The following is an 11,330-nucleotide window of genomic DNA, read 5'->3' as shown; positions in this document are numbered from 1 at the left end:
TCTCGAACTCACAGAGATCCGCCTGCCTCTGCCTCCCGAGTGCTGGGATTAAAGGCGTGCGCCACCACTGCCCGGCTTAATTTTTCCATTGTTTGATTGAGCAGGAAGGTCATGGTGGAGCAAGGAGGTCATGGTGGAGAACATTTCACATCATAGTAGCTAGAAAATAGAGAAAAGGGTCACAGGAAGAGACAGGCAAGATCCCACCCTAAAGAACTTTTTTCCAGGGATCTATTTCCTCCAACCAAGCCCCACCTCCTACCTTCACCATCTCCCAGTAATGCCAATATATCGTGGATCCATCGAGAGATTAATCCATTGATTATGCCAAAGCCCTCATGGTTTGCACATTCAGAAGTGTGCTTTACATATTTCTTAGGTGTTTGTCAATCCGATAAAATTTATAATCAAAATTAGCCGACAGAAGAACATTGCTTTCTCCCTTGGAGATTTTCTGTTCCTTGGTCCTCTGCTGCACACCTCTAAGCACCTCCTTTCTTGGAGGAGTCCTCCTCCCTGTACTAGGAGACAAAGACGTTGAGTTCCCGTTCCAGGAGCTGAAAACCCCAGTTCCTTCTTGGATCCTCTCAGGACTCCAGAATTTGTTTAAATTTTCTATCATTTTTGTTTGTTTGTTTGTTTGAGATAGGGTCTTCTCCATTCATTTCCCTGGGTCCTCCGTACTTTCTTATGGCTAATTCTTGTCAACTAGTCACTGGCTCTGCCCCCTGACCCAAGGTTAATTTTATTAACACAGTCTCAGAGTGTCACAGTGAGATCAAATATCCCAAAACATGACACATCCCTAGTTGGCCTGGTACTCACTGGGTAGACCAGGCTAGAGTCACACTTCCAGTGCGCTGCCTTCTTTTGGCTCCCAAATGCTAGGATTAAAGGTGTGCACCATGATGCACAGCTCTGAAGATGAATTTTCGTTTTGCTCATATGTATAATATATGTCTCCATATGTGTGGATAGCACATTGTGTATAGGTTCCTGTGGGGGCCAGAAGAGGGTGTTGAATCTCCTGGAGCTGGAATTTCAGGTAACTGTGAGCCACCCAACATTTGTGCTGGGAACTGAACTTGGGTCTTCTGAAAGAACAGTAAGTACCTTTAACCACTGACACATCTCTCTAGCCCTACAATTCTGAATATTTTCATACACTTTACTGGTTGTGCCCTCCTAATTAAAAATAAGCTAAACTCTTATCAGAGTCTTAGAATTTGTAACATTTAGATGTGGGATCTGCAACAGAAATGCTTGACTTGTACCACAGTTCCATGGGGTTGGGATGGCCAGCTTGTATCAGGATTCTACTGATTTTTGTGCCAGGAAGTTATGAACTGGCATCAAGACAAACAGCAGGGCACAGTGACTCATGCCTGTCACCTCAACATTTGAGAGGTAGAGAAAGGAAAACCAAAACTTCAAGGTCATCCTTGGTTACATAAAGAGTTTGAAACTAGCCAGTGACTAGTTGACAAGAATTAGCCATAGAAAGTACTGAGGACCCAGGGAGATGAATGGAGAAGACCCTCAGGAAGGAGTAGGGAGGGACTTAGAGATTCCAGGTCTTTTTGATCTGGGACACGTGGAGAGACAATCTTGCTGGGTCTCTGGTCAAAAATGGAAAGTCACTCCTCTGCTACTTCTCTGTTCTAGCAGGCTTTTTACCCCAACATCTGACTCCCAAGTCTTTATTGCTAATAGAACAACTTAGGTAAAAACATTTGGCATCCAACACATGGCACGGAATTACACAGCAGCTTCTGAAGCTGTCATGTCTCCCTGACCCCTGCAGCAGCCATTTCTTGGGCAGCTTCTCTTGCCACTGCGCCTGCCCTCCCCAAGATTGTGGGCTTCTCTCACCACAAGCGATTTAAGTTTGAATCTAGCCTGAGTTCCAGGCCAAACAGGGATACACAGTGAGATTTACCTCAAAATTTTTTTTTCTTTAAAGAAAATATTCTAGAATAAAACAAAATGAAACCCCACCACCAAAATCCATGTACATAAGACATGTTGATCTAGAGCATTTCACAGTCTCTGTCTGTTTTGAATTTCTTTACTTTTTTTCTTTCCTTTTTTTTTTTTTTTTGTTTTTTCTGTTGTTTGTTTTTCAAGACAGGGTTTATCTCTGTGGTTTTGGAGCCTGTCCTGGAACTAGCTCTGTAGACCAGGCTGGTCTCGAACTCACAGAGATCCGCCTGCCTCTGCCTCCCGAGTGCTGGGATGGAACTAGCTCTTGTAGACCAGGCTGGCCTTGAACTCACAGAGATCCGCCTGCCTCTGCCTCCTGAGTGCGTGCACCACCACTGCCTGGTTCTCTTTTGGTTTTTTGAGACAAGGTTTCTCTGCGAAACAGTCCTGGCTGTCCTGAAACTTATTCTGTAGAGTAGGCTGGCCTCAAACTCACAGAGATCCACCTGCCTCTCACTCCTGAGTACTGGGATTAAAGATGTGTGCCACCACCTGGCAGCCTGTGTGCCTCTTAAAGCATGTAGCTCATTTTTGGACCTTTGATAGCTCCATACTTCTCTAATGGTCAAAGTTCTTCTTCCCTGCTCTGAGGTGGGATAGATTTGTTCTTTTGTCTATTTGCACAATGCCATGCTTGTGATCAGTCTGTAAGTAATGTTGCCTTGAATTAAATGCCACTAATATTGGGGCATAAAGTGACAAGCATTTATTGTCTCCAAGTTTCTCTGGGAAAGAAACCTGGGTTTCTCTGGCTCAAAGTCTTTTGGAGCCTCAGTCATGGAGTTCAACAGGGAAAGGATCTGCTGTCCTGATGGCTATTGGCAGTTGGCAGTGTTGCTGCTGGCCGGCCTTGGCTATTGACCAGATATCAGTCTTGTGCCACATGAACTTCCCTAGACAGCTGGTGTCTCTCGGGACGCGTGCATCAGAGAATGAGAGGGTATCCAACATGAAGTCAGACTCATGCTGTAATCTAGTCCAGGAAATGATCCTCGATCTAGGCCACACAAAAGTGAGAAATCATAAAGAATGCAAATACAGGAAGGGGCATCTGTGCAGCCTCTGACTCCTTGGGTTTTGAAGGAGGAGGAGCTCTGTATGTAGACAAGGTGAGCCTGGGGTGGCAGGTCCAGCAGAGGAAACCATCTAAGTCATGACAGAGCAGAATGGTTCCTGGAAGACAAAGATAACCTTGGGACTGGTGTCCTTGCCCTCAGACTCCACTTGGGACCGGGGATCAGAAGGGACTCAGGAAACAAAACCAGAGAGGATTATCCTAGGTATAGTGACACTTGTTTGTAATCCCAACATTTGGGAGGTAGACACAGGAAGATTGGGAATTTAAGGCCAGCCTTGGCTACATAGCAAGTTCAAGGCTACTCAGGGTTACATGTGATCCCGTCTGTAAAACAAAACAAAATAGGGTAAAGACATTTGTTGCTGATCCTGACAACCTGAGTTTGACCCCAGGAACCCACATGATGGAGAAAACTGTCTCCTATAAATTGTCTTGCTTTGATGTGCAAAGGCACATACATACATGTGCATGTGTGAGCGCACATGTGCACACACACACACACACACAAAAGGTAAAAATAAAAAACCAAAAAGTTATGAGTGTAACCTATTTGTAGAGCATATACTTAGCATGTATAAGACTCTAAAATTATTTGAATTTTGAACCATTTGAGCCATTTCTCCAGAAAATGGACTAAAAATGAGCAAGACTGGAGGGTAAAGACCACACGGTATTCAGCAAGTTTCTCCTAGATGTCAGCAGCTGACTTGTCCAGATGGAATTAAAATCAGTATGGGCAATTACATCCAAGCCTGACTGTCTCTTGTATACCTGCTAACAGTCTCTCAGGTTCCTTCCCTTCTCACTTTCTAGTCCTTTCTACTATACCAGCGGCTTTCTCCGATGCAGGAAGGAGCCTCGCCACACACTATGCAGAGACCCTTCTTGGTTCCTCAGGACCCAGAGTACAGGCTGGGCCCAGTATCCTGGGGTGACATTGAAGGCCTCTCTGTGACCAGTTCTTAGGGGAGAGAATTGAAAAGGCTGTTTTTCCCTGACCCCCTTGCAAGGTCATGCCTTCAGTCACACTGCCTGGCTTATTCAACCCCAGAAACATCTGGCAAGGTCCTTGTTATCTTCCCCACCTTGAATTCTCTACCACTAACGTCTTTAGCATAGGGCAATGTGACAAAAAATACCAGGTGCCAGCTGTTCGTCTAGATAAGATAAAGTAGAAGACAAATTTCAGTTCTTTTTTTTCCTGAGGGGGTTTATTTGTTTTTTGGTTTGGGGGGTTTTTTTGTTTGTTTGTTTTTTGATTTTTTTGGATTCTCTGTAGCTTTTTGGTTCCTGTCCTGGAACTAGTTCTTCTAGACCAGACTGGCCTCAAACTCACAGAGATCCGCCTGCCTCTGCCTCCCGAGTGCTGGGATTAAAGGCGTGCGCCACCACCGCCCGGCTTTGTTTTTTGTTTTTTAAGATTTATATATTAATAAATACAGTGTTCTGTCTGCAGGCCAGAAGAGGGCGCCAGATCTCATTACAGATGGTTGTGAGCCACCATGTGGTTGCTAGGAATTGCTCTTAACCTCTGAGTCGTTTCTCTAGCCTGATTTTTTTTTTTTTTAACGTGGTATAGTTTCTCTATGTAGCCCTGGCTGTTCTGGAACTCTCTGTGTAGACAAGGCTGGCCTCAAACTCACGGAGCTCTGTCTGCCTCCCAAATGCTGGAATTAAAGGTGTGTGCCACTATGACTGGAGAAGTGACATTCTTCATTGCTCAGCAGTGAGACGGTGGGGACCAGCTCACTCCAGCTGAGGCATTTGTGTCTGCTCATGAATTAGGTTGGAAACGATTTCTTTGCTCAGACGTAGGTTTCTGTGCTCACCGCTCGGGTCCCGTCACTTCTGTGCTCACCACTTGGGTCCCGTCACTTCTCACTTCTGTGCTCACTGCTCAGGTCACCCCTACATGCAGTATTTGTTGCCCTCATTCTGTTCTGTAGTGGAGGCTCTTAAAAGTGGTGAGTATGGAAACTGGGAAGTGGTGGCTCAGGCTTTCAATTCCAGCACTCTGAGTCTGAGGCAGGCAGATCTCGGATCTCGGAGTTCAAGGCCAGCCTGGTCTACAGAGTGAGTTCCAGGACAGTCAGAGATACACAGAGAAATCCAGTCTTGAAAAACAAACAAACAAAAAGTACAAACATAGTGTACACTGCTCACTATGTCTGATATAGGGTTCATGGAAACGGATGCTTGCTGTTTTCACTAGACTGGCTGACTAGTGAGCTCCCAGGATCTCCCTATCTCTACACCCCTCACACTGGGATCATTGATGGGCATGCGCTACCATGCTAAGTTCTCATAGCTGCTGGCATCGGAGCTCTGGTCCCCATGCTTGCATTACAACCATTGAGCTGTCTCACCAGCCTCTTTGACACCTTTAAGGGAGAAGTACAAAAAACCATCTCTTTAGCCAGGCGATGGTGGCGCACGCCTTTAATCCCAGCACTCAGGAGGCAAAGGCAGGTGGATCTCTGTGAGTTCGAGACCAGCCTGGTCTACAGAGCTAGTTCCAGGACAGGCTCCAAAGCCACAGAGAAACCCTGTCTCGAAAAAACCAAAAAAAAAAAAAAAAAAAAAAAAAACCATCTCTTTGCCTCCTCACATTTTTCCCTCTTGTTCCTTGAGGCTGGGAGTCAGGTGTAGTGTAAATTCTAATTGGTCTTAATAATAAAAACCCAGAGTCAGATAGGAGGGTGAAATTTTATCAAAGAAGCAGAGTGGCCAGCCACTAGTTCTTACCTCTACGAATCCTCCTGTCTCCATCTGCCTTATATTCCTGTCTCTCTACCCCGCTAGTGCTGGGATTAAAGGCATGAGATCCCGAGTGCGGGGATCAAAGGTGTGTGCCACCACTGCCTGGCCTCTGTAGTTAACTAGTGGGCTAGCTCCACACTCTGATCTTTAGGCAAGCTTTATTTGTTAGAGCACAAACAAAATATCACCACGGCCAGGAAAGTAATGCTGGCCACTGTGATGGTCAGAAAAACCAAACATAGCCAACTTAAGCCTTGGGGAATGGAGGCCTCTGGAGCAACTGGAGATAAAGAACAGGAACTTAACTAATTGGGGATGGAAGCCAGGCTAGACAATGGTCTTGAAGGGAAAGAAATTGAGTCTAACAGGGAATGCTAGTTCTTTGCAGCATGGTGGCTTTTTGCCTAGGATTTCACTTCTAAGGTGGTGAGTGTCCAGGATCTTCTTTGAGTCCTTGCAGAGGATACCTGCAGGAGGAAATTAGAAGCTTGGGGAAATGGGATGAGGAGTCAGATCCTGGGAAGGCAAAAGATACTGGTCGTGACTGTGTAACTTTCTTTTCCTCATGGGGGTCTCATTCCAGCACCGGGGAGATCTGGGCAACATCCTGGCTGGGGCTGATGGCCGAGCCACTTTCCGGATAGAGGATAAACAGCTGAAGGTAAAATGGGAAGAATGTGGGGCCCCTCCTCAAAGGACATTGGAGTTGAGGCTCTTGTTTCCCTTCAAAGGTGTGGGATGTGATTGGCCGCAGCCTGGTTGTTGATGAGGGAGAAGATGACCTGGGCCGGGGAAACCATCCCTTATCCAAGATCACAGGGAACTCTGGGAAGAGGTGAGCTGTGCCACCCCCAGCTGGGGACATTGATGTGCCAGTGGGGCACATGGAACCCTGAGGAGGCCTAGGCAAGGCCCATGCTGACCATACATCCTTCCATAGGTTGGCCTGTGGCATCATCGCACGCTCTGCTGGCCTTTTCCAGAACCCCAAGCAGATCTGCTCCTGTGATGGCCTCACTATCTGGGAGGAGCGAGGCCGGCCCATTGCTGGTGAAGGCCGAAAGGACTCAGTCCAGGCCCCTGCTCACCTCTGATCAGGGCCTCATCTCAGGTCATTTTGTGTTCCTAGCTGAACATCTACCTGCAGAGGGAACAGGGGACCTTGCTTGTGTAGACCTAGGAGAACTAAGTACAGGGCAGGTAGGAGTTGCTGTATCCTTAGCAAATTAAATTGTTATTTTCATATGGCACTTTGTGTTTCTGTGTCTCTTATTGGGCTTGGTGAGTAGAGTCTCTCTGCTGACTGCAGCCAGAGCTACCCTACCCATTAGCTTTGATACCAAACTAACTTTAAATACACACACACACACACACACACACACACACACACACACGTATATATAATATATATAAACATATATGTATGTATATATATGTTTCTCATCTTCCTTGGAGTCATATGTCTGTGTGTGATCTCCCTAACCCCCTCACTGTTACTGAATAGAATTAAAAGGATTCTTGACATAACCTGGGTCTGTGTCTCCAATAAACCTGGGATCTAGCATTAGGGCCCTTTTCTCTGTGGATGGACCCATCATATGGGAATAGGGAAACTACAGTGGAAACTACACTTCCTTGTCAACTGAGTATCAGGAAAAAAAGACCAGAGAAAACCTAAGAGCTGCTGGAGCGTTCTGACCACCCTATAGTCACCAAATCAGATCACTGTGTGGTCAGCTGAGCCTGTCCTGGGATTCAAGAAGTACACCTATGTCCCCCTGCAATGCACGTCCCTTTTGCTTTAAAAACTTAATGTCTTGAGTTGTCTTCTTTTACTCTTGTGTTTCGGTGTATGTGGTATGCATGGCTGTGTGTATGCATGTTTGTATGTGTGTGCACATGCTTGTGGAGAGACGGTGACATCCTGTCGGTGTTCTCTCTTGCATGAGTCCATGGAAGAATTAAGGTCATTCCAAGATGTAGTGGCATTTCATTTGTATTTTATTTGTATTTTAATGAATTTTAATAACTAAAGCTTGCCTGAAGATCAGAGGGCACAAGAGCCCCAATGGTCAGCCTTACAGACCAGGCAGTGGTAACATACACCTTTAATCCCAGTAGCTACACTAGTTGCCATAGAAACTGGGTGGTGCACACCTTTAATCCCAGCCCTAGAGAGGATTATAAAACAGGAGGAGACAGCTCTCAGTTTTAGCAGGATCACTATTTCAGACTGAGATTCGAGGTAAGTGCCAGTAGCTGGCTGCTTTGCTTTTTGGATCTTCAGGTTGAACCCCAATTTCTGTCTCTGAGTTTATATTGAGTTTTACCAAGATGAATTTTGACCTAGCAGAGCAGCAGGAAAACCAGTGAACTGACTACCCATTGCTTCACAAAAACCTCCTTTTATTGTTACACAATTTACACCTCTTAGCAAGTCAATTTCTGAATGCCAGAACCTCTTATCTGGAGTTGTTTGAAGGAACCATTTGCCCAAGCAAGCAATTCTCAGCTTGGTTTTCCAAGTCATCCCACCACTAAGTTTTGCAAAGGCTCTGAATCCTTCAGGAAGAACTCAAATAATAATCAAACACTTCAAACAAAAGGCAATAATCACAAAAGGCAACAATTACAGAAGGCAGTTCAAAGCCTAGGTGCTAACTTTCTGGAATTCAAGCCAGAGAGCAGTGCTCTTCAAGACTGCCTGCTATAACAGCCAGTGTCTTCCAGTTATTTTCTACCCTAAATATTGAAGCAGAGTCTCTTACTTGAACCCAGAGTTTGCTTATTTGGCTATGCTGGTTTGCTCCACAAATCTATCTCTATCTCCCAAACATTTATGTGGATTTTGGGGATCCAAATGCAGGTCTTCAAGCTTGTATGGCAAGCCATCTTTCCAGCCCCTTTTGCTCTTTTTTTAAAACAAGACTTATTTTTACTTACATGTTTTATGTATATGTGTGCTCTGTGTGTGTGTTTGTACAGTGGAAGAGGGCATTGGAATCCATTATAGATGGTTGTGAGCCTCAATGTGGGTGCTGGGAATTGAACTCAGGGCCTTTAGAAGAGCAACAACAGTTAACAACTTAACAACAGTTAAGTGTTCTTAACTGCTGAGCCATCTCTCCAGCCCCCCTTTTTACTCTCTATTAATATAACAATATGGCTGTTTATTTTGTTATAAGGAGGATCATGTATAAATAACTGGTTATAATATTTTTATACATAATGTATATTGTATATCATAGTTACATATTACAATATACTATGTATTATGTATGTTGCTATTTTTTTTGTTTTGTTTTGTTTTGTTTTTTCGAGACAGGGTTTCTCTGTGGTTTTGGAGCCTGTCCTGGAACTAGCTCTTGTAGACCAAGCTGGTCTCGAACTCACAAAGATCCTCCGCCTGCCTCTGCCTCCTGAGTGCTGGGATTAAAGGCGTGCGCCACCACCGCCCGGCTGCTATTTTTTTTGTGTATGCACTGGTGACAAGGCATGTGAAGGCCAGAGGAAACTTTGTAGAGTTGGTTCTCTCTTTCCATCTCTGTGTGACTCTAACTCAGGCTGCCAAGTTTTTATGGCAAGTGCCTTTACCCATTGAGCCATATCATTGGCCCTTTTATTACATGTTATATTATAGATCATTATCTGTATTATACATATTTGTCAGATTACTAAAATATATTTCTATTTCCTTTCCCCAGAACATATTGTTTGCTTGTTTTAAGACAGGATCTCTCTACATAGCCCTGGCTGTCCTGGAACTCACTATGTAGACCAAGCTGGCCTCAGATTCATAGGGACCACATGCCTCTGCCCCCCAAGTGCTAGGATTAAGGAGTGTGCCACAATGCCCAGCTCTCATATCTCCTAGATTTAATTTTTTTTTGATTTCTCTTTTTGAGGCAGCCCTAGCTATCCTTTGTAGACCAGGCTGGCCTTGAACTTACAGAGATCTGCCTGCCTCTGCTTCCCAAGTGCTGGGATTAAAGGTGTTTGCCATTACTGCCTGAGCTTTTAAAAGGAATTTTTAAAATTAGTACATAAGACAGTGAACTTCGTTAGAACATTTCATCCACACAGTGCATTATATCTTAAACTCGTTTCCTCTACACAAGTCATCCAGTCATTTATTTTGTTTTTTAAAAAGATTTGTTATTTTTATGTGTCTAGGTGTTTTGGCTACATTGCATGTATGTGTGTGTACCACATGCATACTTTAAAAGTCAGAAGAGAGTGTCAGATCTCCCTGATACTGGAGTCACAGACAGTTGTGGACTGCATCTTGGTGCTGAATGCTGGTCCTCTGGAAGAACAATAGATGCTCTTAACCACTAAGCCATCTCTCTAGTCTTTCCTCTTCCTCCTCTTTTTTTTTTTTTTTAGACAGGGTCTCTTGTAGTCTAGGCTAGCCTCTGACTTTCTTAAACTGCTGATGTCTCCACTTCCCAAATGCTAAAATTACCATGCCCTGCCTTACGCCTGATTAAGAAATAACGCATGGCACAGAACCTGACTTGCACACATGTAGGAGGCTGTGGCTCTGAGCCTGAGACTGTGTGAAGTGTGAGAGGGAATCCCAACAATGATCACTGGGAAGTAGCCATGGGTCATAGAGCCAGGCTGCAGCAGCGCTCCCTGGGCCACATGAGGCTTGCTCATCCTGACAAAGCTGTTTTCATGACTGGGAGAGTTATCAGACCACACACTTTGTTCTCCTTGGCCACTTGCTTAGAACCAGACACTGGTTTTTATAGTTGGCTTTGACTTTGAGCCTCTTGGCTCGACTCCCAGTTCCCAGACCTTACCTCTTTCCTGCTTCTAGGTTACTGGCAGTGGCAGGCCTTGGACTCTGCTCCTTTTGGCTGTCCTGCTGGTTTTGTATCTCCTCTTGGGTTCAGGGAGTCAGTCTTTTAAATCTTGGGACCCAGGATCTCTTTCCTTACTTCCTGGTCCTTTGCATGCACTCCTGTGTAATTATAATTATAAAATACTTTGGGGGTAAAGTGATCCACTAAGTGTAGCTGAAAAATACACTTAATTTCCATTAATGATTAATTTACAATTAATCATTCCTCAATATCCACATGGTTTAGATTCTGGACCCTTGTAGATTGTCAAAATTCATAGATGCTCAGCCAGGCAGTGGTGGCACACGTCTTTAATCCCAGCACTCGGGAGTCAGAGGCAGGCGAATCTCTGTGAGTTTGAGGCCAGCCTGGGCTACAAGAGCTAGTTCCAGGATAGGCTTCAAAGCTACAGAGAAACCCTGTCTCGAAAAACAAGAACAAACAAACAAACAACAAAGCCTCATAGATGCTCAAGTGCCATATGTAAAATGGTAAGGTATTTGTAATGAATCTATGTATGCCCTTCTCCCAAATACTCTATTTATGAGACAGGACCTCACTATGTATCCCTGGCTAACCAGGAACTTGCTATGTAGACCAGGCTGTACTGAAACTCACAGAGATCCACTTGCCTCAGTTTCCTGAGTGCTGAGATTAAA

At 44.7% G+C, this 11,330-nt stretch overlaps 1 protein-coding gene across 1 annotated transcript in view; it reads left to right on the top strand.

The window, feature by feature from the left end:
• Ccs (copper chaperone for superoxide dismutase) overlaps nt 1-7,071 on the top strand; it is a 14,110-nt gene extending 7,039 nt beyond the window's left edge. Inside the window, exons 6-8 of the mRNA XM_005351689.1 lie at nt 6,405-6,482; nt 6,553-6,656; nt 6,762-7,071. Of these exons, the coding sequence (XP_005351746.1) occupies nt 6,405-6,482; nt 6,553-6,656; nt 6,762-6,915 (336 nt within the window). The 3' untranslated portion in view covers nt 6,916-7,071. The remainder of the gene's footprint in view (nt 1-6,404; nt 6,483-6,552; nt 6,657-6,761) is intronic.
• The last annotated feature ends 4,259 nt before the right edge of the window (nt 7,072-11,330 follow it).

Source organism: Microtus ochrogaster, chromosome 8 (assembly GCF_000317375.1).
Source record: "Microtus ochrogaster isolate Prairie Vole_2 chromosome 8, MicOch1.0, whole genome shotgun sequence".
NCBI classification, from domain to species: domain Eukaryota; kingdom Metazoa; phylum Chordata; class Mammalia; order Rodentia; family Cricetidae; genus Microtus; species Microtus ochrogaster.
This window is presented reverse-complemented; position numbering and strand designations above follow the sequence as displayed.